Genomic DNA, 20,209 nt, shown 5'->3' with positions numbered 1-20,209 from the left:
GAGGATTCAGGGGAGCCTGTTCCCAGTGTGTGTGTGCACAGAGCTGCTAGAAGTGAGAGCAGCTGAAACAAACAGCTGACTCAGGAGTAAGGCTGGGAGGTGATTGCCCCTCCCATAAGGTATAAAGGACAGGCAAAGGTGACGAAACCTTTGCAGGAAGCAAAGTCGTTTGCTCGGTTCTGATTCATTCTTGAAGCTCTTTGTACTTTTGCTTGGGTTTTTTTCTAGTTCATTTGACACTTCCTGTTATTGGCAGCACTTCACAGAAAAGAGGTGGGTGCTTATCTCGAGGAACTGTTTGAGATTCATTATCGGCTGGGAATGAAAGCAATTCCCAGCGTTGCAATAAAATAAGACTTGTTTTTAAAATAAGCTTGTGCGTAATTACGGTCTAGGAAGCCTTGGTCAGAACAGCCACTGACAAGCCCATTACATGACTAGCCTTTCATGTGTTTTTTCCCATAGTTAATCATTGTGGCGTGTGATCAAGGCCAACCACCCTATGAGACGATGCAACCCCTCCAGGTAGCGCTGGATGATATTGATGACAATGAACCTGTCTTCCTGAAGCCACCTGTAAGCAGGTCTATCTCTTCCCTTCTGGACTTCACTGCAGCTGGGGCAGATTAGGATCCGAACTAGAACAAGTTCCTTTAAGAAATTTTTAAAAGAGTAGCTGTTCTTTTGTCCAACATACACATTGGATTACATTTACTCAAAGTCACTTACATTTAGAAACAGAATCATTTGGGGAAAATATTTCTATTCACTTGAATTAATTGTGGAGGAAGTTTGTTGACACTTTATGCCTATTTCCAAGTTCTTAAACTAAACAATTTTTTTTTAAATCTATTTTTCAGCATAATAATAGGAAAATAGTCTGTATAGAGATAGTAGTATAAAATGAAGTCTTACTACTGTTTTAGCTACTACATTATTCTATACTGCACATCAAGAGTTGACTTGAACTGCAAGATGGGCAGCAAATACATTTGACAAGCAAATAAATAAATAAATATTTTCACCTGGAATGCAGGTGAAACTTAAAACCAGATCCAATAATTACGTACAAGGGATGTTTCATAAAAGCCAGAAGGAATTATTTTTTTGTAAATTTGCTTTTCTAATTTTTGTAAACTTTACTGACAAAGATTGCCAGTAGCCATTGATGCTAGGAGTTAACTTTGCTTTGTTTGTTCTACTGGATGTATTTTTATTGGTCAATGGCCAAAATAAAGGTTTTTGTTTGGTCTCAGACAAACATAACTAAAAAAAGTAAGAGAAGAGACCCAGCGTTTAGGTTTAGGATTGCAAGGTTAAAACTAGACAGATTTGGGTTCTAGATGTCCTTGTTTCAGTGGTGGGATTCAATTTTTTTTACTACTGGTTTTGTAGGCGTGGCTTGGTGGGTGTGGCAGGAGAAGGATACTGTAAAATCTCCGGTCAGAGGTGGCATTTGCCGGTTGCGTACTCAAAATTTCCACTACCGGTTCTCCAGAACTGGTCAGAACCTGCTAAATACCACCTCTGCCGTGTTTGTTTGTGTGGCCCTGTTTCTGGCATGCTGTGACCCAGTGCCAGTCCATGGAGTGGGGTTGGGGGACCCCTGATCTATTAGCACCTTGAGCTCCTGAACATAAAGGCAGAATATAATAATAATATCAGGACCCCAAGAGAAGGAAGACAAAACTTAAGCTTCCTCTCACAGCAGTCTTATATATTATATCATATACTGTATTCCTATGGGGCAGCATGGTGGCACAGCAGTTGAGACACTGGGCTTGTTGCTGGAAAGCCAGCCACCCAGGTTTGAGACCCGAGCACCACGTGATGGGGTGAGTTCCCAGTCTTGCCCCAGCTCTTACCTGAAACATGGAATTGGGAAAATTCAGCCCCACTCTATTGGGGATATGAAAAAAACTATGTTTTACTTCACATTAGAATGGGAAGTTATCTGATTTATTTTCAAAAGCATGCAACTGTGAGTAGATAAATAGGTACCACTTTGCTGGGAAGATAACATTGCTTTGTGATGTCAGGCTGGCTACCTGACGGCATAAATGTCTTCAGACTGCGCTGGCTCAATGGCCTTGAAACAGAGATAAGCATTGCCCCCTATAGTCAGCAACAACTAGCGATATGAACTCCTTTTTTAAAACCAATGTATCTATACTAGCTCATGAAGTAACTTCATTGAAATGCATATTGCTTATGACTAGTTTTTTATTCTCATGACCATAATTCATATAATGTGTAGTAATGCATCTGTTTTGCTATCTCATGTGATTTTTTTAAAAAAGCTATTGCTTTGTATTCCCCTCCTCTCTTTTCTTTCTTTCTTTCTTTCTTTCTTTCTTTCTTTCTTTCTTTCTTTCTTTCTTTCTTTCTTTCTTTCTTTCTTTCTTTCTTTCTTTCTTTCTTTCTTTCTTTCTCTCCTGCAGAAAGGGAGCCCCCTTTACCAGGTTCTTTCTGTGCCTGAACACTCACGACCAGGCACCGTGGTGGGGAATGTCACAGGTGCAGTGGATGCTGACGAGGGCACCAATGCTATTGTGTATTACTACATTGCAGGTAGATTTCAGTTCTTCTCCTCCTCCTCCTCCTTTGGGTCGTTTCCTATGGATAGTTTTAACGCTACATTCCGTATCACCCTTATCACCTATAACAGTGATATTTGTTGTGGGGTGCCGAAAGCGTTCATGTGTGCGGGCACCCACAATGCAATGTGCTCCCTCTGCGCATGCGCGTGCAACACCCCTGCCCTGCCCCTTTACCTGCACTGCGCATGTGCGCACCTCCCAGCTGATTTTCAGCCTATTTGAGGCCATTTTTGCCCTCCCTGGGGCTCGAGGGAAGCCTCTGGAGCCTCGGGAGGCTGAAAGCAGGCCCGTTTCGGCACTTCTGGTATTTCCGGAAGGCCCATTTTTCGGCCTCCTCAGGCTGCAGAGGCTTCCCTTGAGCCTCAGGGAGGCCAAAAAGGCCTCAAATGGGCTGAAAATCGGCTGGGAGGTGCACGCATGCGCAGTGCAGATAAGTTTGGCTGGGGCTCATGTGCCCGCACAAATGGCTCTGCGTGCCACCTGTGGCACCCGTGCCATAGGTTTGCCATCACGGACCTATAATATCCATTTTGCTTTTAATGCACTTTGTAAAGATTATCGCTTAGGTTAGTATCGAGATCCATCAGTCATTAACTGTGCAGCGTACATCTAGATGGCTTCTTCGAGACAGAATTTACAAATGACTCTGTGTTTCACTTCCAAAAGTGAATCTAACCATTACTCCTCAACAACTTCATTTCATTTAGTTGGGCCAACCCATAACAATGGGTAGCAGGGGTAAGTAAAGAAAGACACACTTTAATTCCTTCCTTCCTTCCTTCTTCTTCCTCTTCCTCTTCCTCTTCTCAAATTAAAACACTCCAACCCCATAACAACTCTGGGCAGAAATATTAGAAACAATGGAAAGCTTTACATGAAAAAAATGAGAGACCCGGGAAAGCAATAAAAACATAACAACCAGCACTTAAGCTGCCACACTCCTAGGACCAGGTCTTGGGAGAGGAGCTTGGTTAAACATATTTCTTGCTTAGATTTTGATTACAATATAATTACCGTCCCATAGTAAAACCTCATTTTTAAAAAGCAACAGTCTAAAAAGTATTCTCTTTCTTCAGCTGGTAACCGAGAGAACAATTTCCAACTGAGTCGGGAAGGGAAGCTGCAGGTTCTTCGGGACCTGGACCGAGAGAGGCAAGCTTTCTACTCCATCATTGTCAAAGCTTCCAGCAATCGAAACTGGAACCCTCCTCAGGGTCGCCGAGCAGCCAGACTCCAGGCTATGGATCTCAGCACTGATAACACTTTGCAGGATGTCCGGATCTTTCTGTCTGACATTAATGATCAGCCTCCCCGGTTCACCAAATCAGAATACACAGCAGGTATGGAGAAGTTCACTTCAATATGGCCAGAAAATGCTCTCGAAACTGACTCGTTTTCTGAGTTACCTTGTGTAGGAAGACATAACAAGGATGCCATCTCCTGAAATTTACTGGCTGGCATCTCGCAAAATGACATTTTGGGAGGCTGGCATCTTGTATAATGAAATGCCAGCTTCGAGCCCAATTTTATTTTAACAAATGCTTTTGGTTTACTCCAATGGCCCAGAGGGGAAGGCGCTATTTCCGAAAGCGATTTGTTGGTCTTTGTCGTTTAATGTCCTTCTTCTGCTAGGGGTTGCGACTGATGCAAAAGTGGGTTCGGAGCTGATCAGACTTGTGGCGCTGGATGCTGATATTGGAAACAATAGCCTAGTCTTGTACAGCATTCTGGGAATTCGCTACATCAAACAACATTCAAATGATTCTGACGAGGTGGCCAACATTTTCAGCATTGGTAAGGCTGGCATTGAGTTGCTCGGATATCAAATGAATAGTTTAGGTTATATTCCTGTTATGTTGCATGCATAAACTTAACTTACCTAGAGATAGTGCTAATAGAAGCATGACCATTGAGTTAAATATATGTAGTCCTCAACTTATGACTATAATTAAGCCAACGTTTATGTTAATTAAATGAAACAGTTGTTGAGTGAGTTTTGCCCCATTTAATGACCTTTCTATCCACAGCTGTTAAGTGAATCATTCCAGTTAGTAACACCCAGGGGTGGGATTCAACCAGTGTTACTACCGATTCGGGGACTATGTTTTGCGTGCGCATGCATGCTTCATGCACGCACATGCCTAACACATGCTGTGCACTCATGTTAAAAAAAAAAATCCTTAAGCTGTGCCACCCGGACAGCTTTAAAGTGCAGCGCGCAGGTGCACAGCGCTTGAAAAGCCTCTTTTTCCCTGCTTTTTCAACCTCAGCTGTGCCGCACAAAGCAGCTGAGGTTGAAAAAACAGGAAATAAAGGACAGGTAAGAGCCCAGGCGGGCAGGTGGGCCCAAACAGCAGCAAACACAGAACCAGTTCTGTGTCTGCTGCTCTTCAGAGCTACCGGTTCGATAGAACCGGGCAGAACCAGTAGCATCCCACCCCTGGCAACACCATTGTCCCCATTGACTTTTTTTGACAGAAGGTTGAAAAGGGGGATCATATGACCCCGGGACGCTGCAGCGGTCATAAATATGAACCAGTTGCCAAGCATCTGAATTTTTATCATGTAACCATGAGGCTGCTGCAAAGGTTGCAAGGGTGAAAAATGGTAATGAGTCACTTTTTTCAGTGCTCTTGTAACTTTGGACAGTCGACTTAAATAAACTGCTGTTAGTTGAGGACTACCTGTATCTATTTTGAAGTTTCGTGTGATCTCAGAGGTCTGTTTCACACTGATATTTCAGATGAATAGTTAACACAGTTGTTATGCAGAGAACGTCTTGCATGATAGGCCTTATGATCTAGGCCAGGGGGTGGTCTTCAAACTTGACAGCTTTTAGACTTGGGGACTTCAACTCCCAGAATTCCTTCTCCAGTCATGTTAGCTCAGGAATTCTGGGAGTTGAAGTCCCCAAGTCTTAAACTTGCCAAGTTTGAAGACCCTTGATCTAGGCTGTTGGATGTGAACTGGGGAAGTTTCAATATGAGGCTGTGTTGAGATAAGAAAACTCAACTGCTACCTTTGAACCAATCACTGTTCCTCAGCTTAATTGATCTTATTTTACTTAAGCGTAGTACACAAAATTATCTGCTACCATGTCCTACCAGTCAACGACGCAACAATACAAGAGCACACAACAGATACAAACTCAGTGTAAACCGCTCCAAACTTGATTGCAGAAAGTACGACTTCAGCAACAGAGTGGTCAATGCCTGGAACTCACTACCTGACTCTGTTGTTACATTCTCTAACCCCACACTCCTTTAACCTCAAACTAACCACTATTGACTTCACCCCCATTCCTAAGAAGTCTGTAGGGGGCGTGCATAAGTGCACCATCGTGCCTACCGTCCCTGTCCTTTTGTCCCCATTTATTTGTACCTATTTCCTGTATTGTTACTCATGTTTATACTTATACCTATTATCTTGTAAGCAATTGACAAATCAAATCAATAAATAAAATAAATATTTAGTTGTGATATTATAATAAAATTGAAGGAAGTCTAGAACTCCTGAAGGGAAAACCGGATACCCATCTAACAAATAAATACAGTGTGGTGTTGGTGCATCTTTGTTGAAGTCACACTGAATTGTTAAAGGTTTATTTGAAAATATAAAATAATGCAGACTCTAAGAAAACAGATGAAATCAAGATTTTCACAGCATTCGTGCCCAAAAGAGTTAACCTGATTATTGAATTTACCTATTTACTACGCTCACACAATTCTTAAATAATAACCAAATAGGCAAAATTTATACAGGATGATAAAGCATCAGTCGGACCAAGGCTGACACTAACCAAGTTTTCAAAGTTGCACAAGTCCATCTGCTAGAATTTTAACTGACCTGATTAAATGGGTAGTAGCAAACGTAGCTTCCATTACTCATCTTTCTGTTTCATGTTTGTTTAAATAGATCTTGGTTCCACAAAGGTAAGAACTTACGATCAGTTAATTTCAGAATGAGGCAGCTAATTTCTTATTGTTTTATTCATAACTATCAGTTCCCTTTGGATACCATTATTTTAAAATGCACTGCAAGATCCTACGCTTAAATCTTTCGCCCTTCTTTGAAAAGATTTCCTGCTCTTAGAAAATAAGAATATCAAAAAAGGGGACTCAGACTAGTCCTATAGTGTGTTGATTCCGAATATGTTGGCAAACTGTTGACTCTTCTTAAAGGTAACCTAGATGGAATTCTTCGAACTTTCGATCTGTTCACTGCCTACAATCCTGGCTACTTTGTGGTGGATGTCATGGCTTCTGATCTGGCTGGCCACAATGACACCACAGTTGTGGGAATTTATATCCTGAGAGACGACCAACGGGTAAAGATCATAATCAATGAGATCCCTGATAAAGTACGGCAGTTTGAGGAGGAATTTATCAGCCTGCTGTCCAACATCACAGGGGCCATTGTCAATACAGATGACGTGCAGGTATGTTTCGCATTAATGGAACATATGGATTTTCTGATAAGTTCTGCTCTTGATCCTTGAGCTAAGGCAGGGGTCCCCAAACTTGGCAACTTTAAGACTTGTGAACTTCAGTTCCCAGAATTCTCCAGCCAGCTATGCCAGCTAATTCTGGGAGCTGAAGTCCACAAGTCTTAAATTTGCCAAGTTTGGAGATCTCTGAGCTAAAGGAAAACAAAACCTCTGCCAATAGTCTGGGTTGTTGTTTTTTTTTCATCCTGTAGTTCCATGTTGACAAAAAAGGCCGTGTCAATTTTGCCCAAACGGAATTGCTAATCCATGTGGTGAACCGAGAGACCAATAGGATACTTGATGTAGAAAGGTAAGCATTCTACCTTGATATGCATTGATCGGCAGATCCCAAACTAGCTGATCTTGTGCCAACAAGGGCAGTCTCTTCTGACTGTAAGAAACATTTAAACAAATCACTTTTCTGATTAGACAGCTATTTTCAAAACATATTACTGCTACTATGGTTGTTATTACTATGCACAAAACCTCTTGAATTTAGCTGACTCTAAATTCCCTGCTGATTACAGATGGCCAATCAAATAAAATAACACATTGATTATTCACTCTATTTTTCTCTTTTACAACTTAATAAAGTGCTTTTGAAGCCGATTGTCTTGAACCTTATAGAACAGGGATGGGCAACTATGGCCCCTTTATGACCTGTGAACTTCAAATCCCAGAATTCCTGAGCCAACCATGGAATTCTGGGAGCTGAAGTCCACGGGTCATAAAGGCGCCATAGTTGCCCACTCCTGTTATAAGGTATACATTTAGGATATGTAGAGTATACAGGGAGGAGATGGTTAATGAGACGGTGTAATGAACTCTGTATTTTATTAGCCTTAATTAATGGTAAAAATTAAGAAATGTTTAACCATCTTTTCAGAGTCATACAGATGATTGATGAGAATAAAGAACAGCTAAAAAATCTCTTCCGAAATTACAATGTTTTAGATGTTCAACCAGCCATCACAACCCGAGCTTCAGAGGACTTATCAACACTGCAGGTAAGTTAGAGGCTACCTTCTTTTATATCTTAAGCATAATTTACTTCCAGATCTTCTTTGACTATATTGTACATATGGCCATTATAGTTGAGAAACTTTCATGCTTCCTTTAATGACATGCTCTATACATCATAATGAACTATTTTATTCTTCGTTTTCTACTTTCACTGTTTATCACAACTAGTGTTAGACTTTACCTAGCAGCAATTAAAACCAGGAAAAAAGATAATTAAGGGTTTCAAACATGGTAAACTCACTGATTCCTCTATTTTAGCTTTCCCTTTGGTTCGTAATTTCCTTGGTACTTTATCGTTTTAGATTTTTACAGGTTTTAAATAACATGTGCCCTGTTGGGACGTCATTTCAGAGATATTTCCTGACATCAGCAGAGAAACAGAATGATCATGGGTAGGCCAAAAAACCCCAGTAGGGGCAGGAGCAACTGGCTTCCCCAGTGTGTTTCCTTATAGGAAGCTGACAGAAAACATTGGAAATCTTCCTCCCTTCCACCCTTTCTTTCTTCCCTCCCTCCCTTTCTTTCTACCCTTTCTCCCTCCTTCTTCCTTCCTTCCCTGCCTCCTTCCCTATCATCCTGTCATTCCCTTTCTCCCTCCCTTCCCTTCCCATGTCAGGCAAGCAGATAAGTGGCTGCTGTTGAGTGGGTGAGAGACTGAGGGATTGTGAGACTGACTGGGAATTTGTCACAGAAAGTTAAAAATGAAGGTCCAGTGACTCCAGCAGCAGCCCAGTCACCACCAGAAGCGCTAAAGCAGCCACCCTCTCTCCAAATTTCATTCTCTCAGAAGTCATGAATCCTGGATTTTGGAAAGATTGTCTAAGTTAGCCCATTTGACGTGTCTTGGTTATTGCCCTATGATGCACCCTTTCCTCTCATTAAAGGCTATGATAATGATAGTTGTAGTAGCATAAAGATAACCATGTTGGTCAATTACTATAATGAACATGAACTGTATCCTCCAGAAAATTTCAGAAACAATATTGAGATAATTACATTATTGTATGACGAGTGTCCTAAAAGTCACACATGTTTAGTGTGAAGAAGATAGAAAATATACAGCTTCAAATGCTAATGAAAGCTAATAAAAGTTTATATATATATATATATATATATATATATATTGTTTTCTGAGGTTCTCGCGGGTATTTGTATGTGGATCTTTGGTTATTCGGGTTTTCTCCCGCGTAAGATTGGAAGTATCTAGGCAACGTTTTGATGAAGTCTCATTCATCATCTTCAGGCTTGTGTCTTCGGCTCTGTGCTTCTCACTCTGAGGAGCACAGAGCCGAAGACACAAGCCTGAAGATGATGAATGAGACTTCATCGAAACGTTGCTTAAATACTTCCAATCTTACACGGAGAAAACCTGAATAACCAAAGATCGATCGATCTATCTATCTATCTATCTATCTATCTATCTATCTATCTATCTATGGTATTCAGCTTTGTTCAGGTATTTTCCCACGTCATTGTAGTTGTGCTTTTAAAGTTGTAGCAACGTTTCGGCAGAATCTCATCTGCCATCATCAGGCTTCTGATGATGAACAGAAGCCTGATGATGGCAGATGAGATTCTGCTGAAACATTGCTACAACATCTTTATACATGAAACATTTATACCTCCAGGTCTAACCCCATTTGTATTCCAGTAGATGAAGTCAAAGGGAGAAGACGGTTAGATGAAACAATTCACGTAGATTAATGGAATCTGGCACCAAATGCTGAATTGGCCATACACTATGTTTCTCTTTCCCTCAGTGCCTTGAACATGAGCACATCTTGGAAGTATGATACCCTCCAGTCAGGGCCATAAGGCAGGTGAAATTTGATGGCCAAGAATTTTTCTAGAAATTCCACTCCCCGCTACAATGGTTTGCTTTGTTTTTTGTTTTTTTGTTTTTTTCCTGTTTCTTGTCATTTCTAGATGGCAATAATCATTCTGGCTATTCTCCTCTTCCTGGCAGCCATGTTGTTTATCCTCATGAATTGGTACTACAGAACTGCGTGAGTAGCCATCTGTCTCTCGATGGCAGAATATTTCAAATACCGTAGTCAAATGACAATTAAAATAATGGTAGTAATGATAATAACAGAAGAGCAAATTAAGTGTTCTCAAAGTAAAGCCCAGGACTGTCGGTTGGGTACTGTAAGAAAATCAATACGGCAGCCACATTTCACATCACAAATAGGAGGAACTACAATTATTGCATTGTGGCCACGTTTTTTAATCATGCTTTCAGGACATTCTTGAGTAAAGCTATTTGGGGTTGCTTGTTTTAATGCTCTAACCTTGAAGTAGTAGTTTTTAGTATTCTAGCCACAAATACTATCCTAGTCTTTTACCAAATAAAAAGCTAAATAAGACTGAAGCCTACAAAAGTTGATCGCTTTGGTTACTGTGCTCTGAAACGAGGTCATTACCGTAGCTGGATAAAGGCTGTGCAGTGGGGGAAAATCTGCAGACGTTGTGCTGATCAACCCATGATTTTAAAACGATGACTGTTTTGAGGAGCTGAGGTGCTAGACTCAAAATTGAGGCGCCATGAATTCTCGTCCTCTCTTAGGCACAGAAACCGCCTGGGTGACTTTGGGCCAGTTGCTCTCTCTCAACCCAACTCATCTCAGAGAACTGCTGTTGTGCAGAAAATAAGGGGAAGAAACATGATGTGTACCACCTTGAGTTGTGTATAATAAGATACACATCTAGTAAATAAACAAATAAGTAAATAAGGACAGCCTTAGCTAAAAATATTCCAGTAGCAAAGGGTTTTTCTATTTGAAAAAAGAGCAGTTGGTGAGAAGCCTGATCAAATTCATGTGAAGCTTAGGAAGAAATATCAGGATATTTATATTCACGCCCATGCCTGTTGATTACTACTTTTATTTATTATTTTGCAGACACAAAAGAAAATTGAAAGCAATTGTGGCTGGTTCCGCAGGTAAACAATATTGAAAATTTATATTTTTTCATCACGAGGGGAAATGCTAATTGATGGATGTCATAATTCGTAACACTGACTTATACAAGACTTCCACATTGTCTCTTTGGTTTTATTAAAGGATTTTTTTTTCCCAACTTTAATTAAAAAGTAAATTAAGTAAAGAATGCCCACAGCAATGTATAAAGTGCTGAAATATCCAATAATACTTATCTAACCAGCACAGGCTAATACAGAATATAATTAGATTCTATTCATCAGAAATCCACTGTTAATATTCAATAACTTCGTATTTGTTATTTCTGACTCTATTTTTCTGTCCAGGTGACTTGCCTAGTCTTTAATAATTGCTTGCTTAGTTTCTGTCCCCTGTGGCAGGTTTATTATTATTCTTTGTTGATGTTATTTTCATGTTTATTAGATAGACAATAGAGAAAACACAAGAATGCAACAATTGGCATTGATATTATCTAAGTGGAGAAAAGTTCCACGTTTCAGATTAAACTGATAGTGCGGAAGTAAATGCCGGTCCCTAAAATTTGCTTTGACATTCTAAGAACTGGCAGGAAAAAGATTCACTGCTAAATTTTGGGTGATATGAGTCTACTTTTAAAATCATACCCCAGAAAGGCCATATTAAAAGAATACAAAGAGATAAAACTCTAAACTAATTGGCATAAATTATGCTTGGTAAATTCAACACATTCTGTTTTGCAGGTAACCGAGATTTTATGGACATCATGGATATGCCAAACACAAATAAATATTCCTTTGATGGGTAAGTTCAGATTTCAGAAACAAGAATCCCAAGTTAGTTCTAATCTTAGACATATTACATAGAAATAGGTTCAACTAAAATCTTATCAGGTTACTTTTTCCATGTCTGGACAAGATTTAAAGGTCTCATACAGGACTACTTGAAAAATGATACGACTGGAGATTCAGGTGCCCATCAGATCATCGCTGTCATGGAATGGAGTCCATTCCCATTTCAAGTAATGCTGTTTTCACGAATACTCTGGGAAAGAAAGATCCAGTTAGTAGAAGACATGACACTTGTTCTCATTAGCACAATCAGCTGCCAGAGTCCCCATTTCCTGTACCCCCGTTAAATGCAGGGGTCCGTTTATTGTCTAGCTTGCCCTGCCTGAGAAGGGACTGAAGCAGAACGTTTTGCGAATAATAATTTTGAGTTTGCTGAGAAAACCCTGCCTTTGCCTTTGACCTAAATTCTAGACCAGCGGTCACCAACTGGTGGTCCGTGAACCACTGGTGGTCCGCGAGAAGATGTTGGTGGTGCGCAGAATTTTTTTTTGCATTTTTTATATTAGACTAAATCAGGGGTCCTCAAATTACGACTCCTGGGGCCAGATATGAGCATATGTGCAATGAATGTTTGCATTGCTGCAGAGAATCTGCCCCTTTGGGGTCTTTTTGCGTAGGTGGGAGGGGGGACAGAAATTCTGACTTGGGGTCTGTTTCAGCTTCCTGGGGTGGGCCTTGGGGCAAAGGCTGGAGAGATGCGCCACTGGGCCTCGTTCCAGTGGGACTTCCTGGAACTGGCTGACCATCTCAGCCCACTGAGCCTCCAGGCGTCAGTACCTGGCGTTGCCCTCAAGCAGGTCTCCCCTCTGCTTGGAAAGCCTATGTTCGTAGTCCTCAGTGAGGGGCTTCTGCTGAGCCTCCTTCCTGGTCCGATCCAATTTGAACTGATCCAACTGTTTGGCCAACTCTTTCTCATGGTGGCTGCTTAGCGCCAACAGCTGCTTCCTGTTGGGACCCTAAGGAGCCCGGGCAGGGCGGGGAGGAGTGCTGGGAGGGGAGGGGTGAGTAGAGACTGGCGAGGCGCCCCTCAACCTGAGTGACATCGAGTTGGCCACACCCCACCCAGCTGGTCATTAGGCAGATCATATTAGTGGTCCGTGAGATTTAAAATTATGAATTTAGTGGTCCCTGAGGTCCGAAAGATTGGGGACCCCTGTTCATGACCACTAAGCTACTATTTTTTTTAATTTCTTCTCAAACATAAGCCTCCATGGCAGGTATTTGGTAACACTAGCCACAGTAAAATTCCCACATACATCATCCAGCCAAAGAAATGAAATGTCAAGTGACTTTCCATATTTAATGTTGTTCTCAAAAATCAATCTTGCTTGGCTAAGATTTAACAGATTTAACAGATAATCAGAGTTAGAAGGGACCTTGTAGGTCATCTAGTCCAACCCCCCACCACCCAAGCCGGAGACCCTACACCATTTCTGACAAAAGGCAGTCCAACCTCTTCTTGAAAGTCTCAAGTGATGGTGCTCCCACAACTTCCGAGGGCAACTTCTGTTCCATTGATTGATTGTTCTCACTGTCAGAAAGTTTCTCCTTGTTTCCAGGTTAAATCTCTCTGTTCAGTTTCCATCCATTATTTCTTGTCTGGCCTACAGGTGCTTTAGAAAATAGCCTAACCCCTTCCTCTCTGTGGCAGCCCCTCAAATATTGGAAGACTCCTATCATGTCTCCCCTGGTCCTTCTCTTTACTAGACTAGCCAAGCCCAGTTCCTGCAACTGTTTGTTGTATGTTTTAGCCTCCAGTCCCCTAATCATCCTGGTTGCTCTTCTCTGTACTTTTTCTAGAGTCTCAACATCTTTTTTATAATATGGTGACCAAAACTGGATGCAGTACTCTAGGTGTGGTCTTACTAAGGCTTTATAGTGTGGTATTAGTACCTCCCTTGATCTTGATTCTATCCCTCTGTTAATACAATTTAGGATTGCATTGGCTTTTTTGGCTGCTTCTGCACACTGCTGGCTCATATTGAGCTGGTTGTTCTGCATGCACATACAACCACAGCTCCGCCCCTCACCTTACCGCCATATATACATTTGCATGTACTTTTAACACTATACTGTGTAACAAAATAACAGAGTTGGATGGGACCTTGGAGGTCTCCTCTAGCCCAACCCCCTGCCCAAGCAGGAGACCATACAAATTCAGAAGTCACTGTCCAGTCTTTTCTTAAAAACCTTGAAGCACCCACAATTTCTGAAGCCAAGCTTTTCCACTGCTGAATTGTTCTCACTGTTAGGAGATTTCTCCTTAGTTCCAGATTGCCTCTCTCCTTGATTAGTTTCCCTCCATTGTTTCTTGTCTTGCTTTCTGGTGCTTTGGAAAATAGGTTGACACACACCCACCCCCTTTGTGTCAGCCCCTCAAATATTGGAACACTGCTATCATGCCGCCCCTAATTCTTCTTTTCATTAGGCATACCAATTCCCTTTATGTATTGTTACATATATTGATATATTCTGTTTAAAAATCCCGTTTTACTGGTGTGTTCTTTGAGTGTTCCAAGTTGGCTAGGGTTTCATTCTAGGCTTCATCTATCCCTGACAGAGCGAACCCTGTGTGGCTCGATCCGTTCTGCAGAAATCTGGAATTGGCAGCACAGGCTGAACATGAAGATGATCTACCTGAGAACCTGAGTGAAATCACAGACCTGTGGAATAGTCCCACCAGGACCCATGTGAGATGATAGCTCTGTAGCTTTAAGGGTTTGAAAAACCGCCAGCCTAATGGCCTAACTCTGCCAGAAGTAGCATTGGTAGGGGAAAATTGGACTAATGTGAGCATGAATACACGTGGGGAACCAGGAGGAGCAAGGTGCAATATCCCAACTGTTTTGTACTTGTGTTAATCACTGAAGAGGGGAATACTTTCATTAAGGTGTTATTTTGCACATTTTATCTTTTAAACAAAAACTCTACTTGCTGCAGAAAATCATAATGGATAGTAAACAAATATTCTTTTTTAATTATTATTATGCTACGATTCCATGCAATGTAGAATTGTCTTTCCATGTCAAACTTCACTATCCTGTTATGTCAGGATATTTGTTACAATTTTGGTAAGCCTAAATGCTGGTAACCAAAGCAGAAGGTGTTTTTTTTAGCACAAAACTAGGATAGTAGCTTTAGAATTGTTTCAGATTGGTAAAGTTAGAACTAATAAAGTTGTCTGTGAGGTAATGTGACGCTGTATTTGCTCCTTTATACTGATGTAATTTTATTCAACTTGCTGCAGATATCCTTAATAATTAAGTTTGACCCAAAAAAGTTTGCCACTAAAAAGCAGAAGTGATTTACACAAAAAGTTTCTAACAGTTACTGAATTGGGTTAAATTTCCAAGAAAAAAAAAACCCGATTATGATCTTTCCTTCAGGCCTGTTGAGGCCACAGAAGTTCTTCTAAGTTTCTTCTTTTTAGGGAACCTTTGGACGGGGTCCTTCAGCTTCCAAGCCAGAAGAGGATCACTACCTGAGGGCAGCTATTCAGGAGTACGATAACATTGCAAAGTTGGGCCAGATCATGAGAGAAGGGCCTATCAAGGTGCGTATCTATGCCATCAATATCCTTGACATTATAATCCGCAGCTTTCCAGCAAATATCATCTGTTGCCATGTAGGTTGCAAGAGACTTTTGCATAAAAAGTCAGAGGAAAAAAATTATTTTTTTAAAAAAAATAAATTGACTCTTTGACACTATTTGGTGTATATTTCGTATAGAACTTTTGAGTGTCCATTTAATGCAGGCATTTACCAGAGACAGCTGAAAAGCATTTCTTCTAAATCTCAGGTAGTCTTCAGATCATTGGTTCCGCTATTAAAAATATACGAGGGAAAATATCCATTGAGCTTTAGAGGAACTTCTCATGAGGATTCCCTAGGCCAGTTAATGTCAGGTTCAGTCTGAAAGAATGCAGTATAATATCTCCCATTGCCCATTTCCCACATCCCTCCAGGCGTCTCTTTTAAAGGTAGTCTTGGACGATTACATGCGGCTGAAAAGACTGCTTGCTGAACGGATGGTGCATAAAGCTACCACCAGCCACGGGGACCAGTCCTCAGTCTCTGAGGTAGAGCCTGTGTGTGCATGGGGTTCAAGAAAATGTTTGCAGTGCCCACTGGGTTGGTGTGTCTTTATCTTTCCAGAGCTGAATCCTTCTGTACCTATTATACGGTGCTTGCAGCTAGTTTTCTCTGGAGTTCTAAATTTCCAAGAGCAAAGGCTTGCCAAATATCAACTTTGGTTATTTCTACTCTATTGAAGATGGGAGTTCTTAATACTCTTCATTTGAACAGGTGAAATGTTATTTTTCTATGTGTTTTATTACCGTTGGTTACCATGCTATCCAGTTTTGTTTTGTTTTTTGGTCTGCCATGCTAAAATGCCAGAAATTAAGAAGAAACCAAATTAAACAATTCCTTTTAGAGCTCAAATTGAGTGAATATGTCTTTCCCAAAGATTTATGCAACCTGCTGATGTTCGTGTATTTCAGATCTCATTATCCACAACAATCCTTGTCAGTGGTAACAAAGGATTGGGAGAACTGTAGCCCAAAATAGATAGGATAGTTATTTGGAGGGATGCCAAAATACAAACCTGGGATCTCGATAAAGGATAGAGAGACTATATCCCATTGGATAGAGTCAAAATATAACTGTGAGCCGTTTGAGTCAAGGTGATAATGTGAGTGCTAATTCAGCAAACATCTGTGGGAATATAGGTGCTTCATTCTTTGGGAAATTCAAGTATAAAATTGCTATGTCCTATACTGCTCCTCAGTGTTTCATAAATCAGCCTCAGAAATCTCGATCCCAATTGCTGTGGGTTGGCAATACAACCAAGCTAGTGCTCAGTCCAGACTATGGCCACCCTAAGACCTGATAGTAATTTCCTTGCTTCTTGCCCACCTATGAACAGAAGATAAATCAAACTGGCTCGATTATGACTACCTGGTCTACTAACATCAGCCTTTTCTTTTTGGCGATTCTTCCCATGTTTTCCTTTGCTTTCCCATGTGTTTACACACATGGGTGTCCTACCCTCCACCCCTTCCCACCTTATCTTCTTCAACATTTATGCAATCCCTTTTTTCTTTCTTCGGTTTATGGTACCAACATAATTCCAGTGCTATCAAAGCCTCGAGGAACAGATTGCTGTTTTATTCCTGTAGGCCCATGGAAAGTGCAGCAAGGGAGAACTGATGCTTCGTAGAAACACATTAGCAGTGTCCCTACAGTCCTTTTTCAAAAAGAGAAGGGGAGCCTGTGGGTAGAAGATAAACACAAGGGGAGACTGCTTCACACAGTTTGGAAAGACACCCAAAGATGGTCTACTAGGGCTGAGTTTGTAGGGTTAAGGATAGCTCATTGACTTAATGAGTTGGAACATCCTCCATTATTATTATTTTTTTAAAGAAAATCAACTGCCCAGCGTCTTTGACTGAGATCAGTGGTGGTATTCTGCCGGTTCGGTCTGGTTCAGCCAAACCGGTAGCTCCAATGATCATCTGGGAGCGAACCGGTTCGCTCCAACGATCAGCTGCTGGGCCCGCCCACCTGCCCTGGATCCATACTGACTTTCATTTCCTGCTTTTGATGCTCAGCTGCATCACACAGCGCAGCGGGTTGCTGTGCATCAGCTGCTGAAGACCCAGGGAGAGTTCAGGATTGCAGGAGAAGGTCAGAAGGAAAGCCTCTGCGTGCACGCGCAAAGCATGCCCACCAAGCCACGCCCACCGAACCGGTGGTAAAACAATATGAATCCCACCACTGACTGAGATGAACAGTCGCAGAAATTGGACAAATAAAATAAACAAGTGATAGCAAAGTACACAGCAACTCAACCCAGAGCAGCAATCAGCCAAAGCAGTGTGTGTGTGTGTGTGTGTGTGTGTGCATGCTAGACACTGCTGGTCCTCCTACTAAGAGAGAACCAAGTTCTGAAGGCCATCCACACTGAAAGGCCTACGATGGTTACGGTTGGAAAGCAGCAGTTTTGAATCTAATCTGAGAATGGTAAGAAGCGAATTTGCAGGCAGAGAGTGTATGAAGGGGATATAGTATCTGTTCTATCGCCAAGACAAAGCAGACTCGGATACCGGAGTTGAAATCAGCTCTTTATTAGCAACCAGTAACTTCAACTGAACTCGAGCCGCAGCAGCCCTTTTTATAGCGGCTGCTCGCCGCTCGCAACCAATGGCCTGTGCTTAAACTTCCCGCCGCTTATGCGGGCAATTGGAACTTGTTCTTAACCAATTGTTACGCTGTATTAAATAACCAATAGGAATGTAGTATTAGAAGTCTGTATTTGAATACACTACAGTATCCAGTTCGTCTGGACTGCATTGGGGAATGGGCCAAGCAAAAAGTGCCCCCAATTCAGTTTGTTTGTGAGGTTCAGACCTAGCATCAGCTAGAAAGCTGAAGTGCAGGTTCTTTAAGACTCTTATATAATAATTTTATAAAAACATCTTTCATAGATCTCATTTTATTCATGTTAGTTCTATACAGGCCTGGGCTTCAAAAAATTTAGCAAGCAGTTTTCGGTCCAATTGCTGGGTGGGTGTGGCCATGGTGGGTGTGGCCTGGTTGGTCTCCTGCACCATGGTGGGTGGGGGGGCTGCATTTTTGCCCTTCCCGAGCTCCGGAAGCTTTTCTCGAGCCTCCAGTAGGGTGAAAACAGCCTCTCTGGGCTCTGGAGGGTCTCTGAAACAGGCTCATTTTCGGACTCCCCAAACTTCCCAAACAGGCCCGTTTTTCGCCCTGCCTGAGCCTCTGCGTGCACCCCGTACTTACCTGCATCCAAAACGGGCCGCTTGGGAACTCCTGGGATAGGAGGGGCGGGATTTGGGGGTTCTACAAACTGTGCAGAATCTTAGCTAGGGGATCTGCGAACCCCCCCAGGAGCCCACCCCTGGTTCTATACCCTTTGCTGGTAAGTATATAGTATTAACTGCCTATAGTAGGTCGGTTTTAAAGGGAAACGGAGGGCCTAATTTTTGTCGCTTTGCAAAATAGCTTGAAGAAAGACGTTCACATTTGCATGTGCAGAAATGGGAGGCACACCTTAGGTTCTAGATGTAACCAGGATTTTCAGGAATAGTCCCAGCAGGAGTCTATTCTAATTCATGCGGAAAGGCAATATTCTTACTATTGAAAACAGCGGAAAAATCAGCTTGAGAAAATGCAAAGTACGTGATATGTTGGTCGTTTTTTTTTTCCCCAGCTGATCCAGAATGATCTGGATGAGGAGGAGGAGGAACCGAGAAGCCCCAGTCAAGGGAGCCTTCGCTTTCGGCATCAGCAGCCTGTTGAGCTCAGGGGACCTGATGGCGTCCATGTAGTCCATGGTAGCACAGGCACACTCCTCACCTCGGACCTCAACAGCCTTCCTGAGGATGACCAGAAAATACTAGCTCGCTCCTTAGAGACACTGACTGCGGAAGGTGGGCCCTACTGTGACAGAAACGCCCGTACGGAGTCTGCCAAATCCACCCCCATGCACAAGATGAGAGAAGTGATCATGGAGAGCCCACTGGAAATCACGGAGTTATGACTAGAAGTGGCATCCCTGGTGTAGCCCTCCAAGGGATCCTGGGCCTACACAGACTCCTGCAGCAGGAGGATAGACTAAAGGGCAAAAGGGAAGAGAAGAGGGCAGGGTCACTCAATGCCAGGCCATCGCCTGTTCCAGAGTAAATCTGGCCGAGACAAGACATCCTTTTGTTATAGCAGTCCTGAAGAGTCTAGCTCCAGGGATGAAGGCTCTGAGGACCAGAGGCTCAAAGATTGGACTCGCTCTCTTAATTTTGTTCTCAGATATAAAGTGTTTCAAATTAAAGCTGTGGGAGGCCTCGGGATATAAACTTAAAGCTAGAATTGCAATAATCACGGTGCCATGTTCCATCAGTAGGGTCAACAAGGCTCTATAACAGGTTCTCTCAACTGGATCAATATGTGTTCTCCTGACACCCTGGTAGCAGGGAATGATGGCTACCACCTGAATGCAGCTAAGATGATTCTATACGATGTTCCATTTGGTCTGACACACAGTAGTGGTGTGATAACCTTCAGGAAGCTCCATAAATCTGTTCAGCATTAATCCGTGTTGTCATATTTCCCGAAAAAGAAACCTGAAGCCATGTTTTCATTTTGCTGGCTTACAAAAATATTTCAGCAACCAAACAGAGTGGATAATTAAGGTTCTGAATGTCAAGAGTGTTGGTGTGTAATTTTTTTTCTTCTTCTTTTATTTCAAACAATAATGTGTTGAGAGTTTTTGGAATGGTCTGTTAAAGGAACCAGAAATACATTACACATGAGTTT

At 41.9% G+C, this 20,209-nt stretch overlaps 1 protein-coding gene across 1 annotated transcript in view; it reads left to right on the top strand.

Annotated features, from left to right (window-relative positions):
* CDH23 (cadherin related 23) overlaps positions 1–20,209 on the top strand; it is a 537,909-nt gene extending 517,700 nt beyond the window's left edge. Inside the window, exons 56-68 of the mRNA XM_087932328.1 lie at positions 466–576; positions 2,442–2,571; positions 3,677–3,940; positions 4,233–4,394; positions 6,782–7,038; positions 7,299–7,396; positions 7,973–8,093; positions 10,036–10,115; positions 11,010–11,050; positions 11,768–11,828; positions 14,436–14,565; positions 15,306–15,428; positions 19,110–20,209. Of these exons, the coding sequence (XP_087788454.1) occupies positions 466–576; positions 2,442–2,571; positions 3,677–3,940; positions 4,233–4,394; positions 6,782–7,038; positions 7,299–7,396; positions 7,973–8,093; positions 10,036–10,115; positions 11,010–11,050; positions 11,768–11,828; positions 14,436–14,565; positions 15,306–15,428; positions 19,110–19,439 (1,908 nt within the window). The 3' untranslated portion in view covers positions 19,440–20,209. The remainder of the gene's footprint in view (positions 1–465; positions 577–2,441; positions 2,572–3,676; positions 3,941–4,232; positions 4,395–6,781; positions 7,039–7,298; positions 7,397–7,972; positions 8,094–10,035; positions 10,116–11,009; positions 11,051–11,767; positions 11,829–14,435; positions 14,566–15,305; positions 15,429–19,109) is intronic.

The sequence above is a fragment of the Pseudonaja textilis genome, chromosome 4 (assembly GCF_049901715.1).
Source record: "Pseudonaja textilis isolate UNSWEBS1 chromosome 4, rPseTex1.2, whole genome shotgun sequence".
Classification (NCBI taxonomy): Eukaryota; Metazoa; Chordata; class Lepidosauria; order Squamata; family Elapidae; genus Pseudonaja; species Pseudonaja textilis.
The sequence above is the reverse complement of the archived record's forward strand: the minus strand, read 5'-3'. Positions and strand labels throughout refer to the sequence as shown.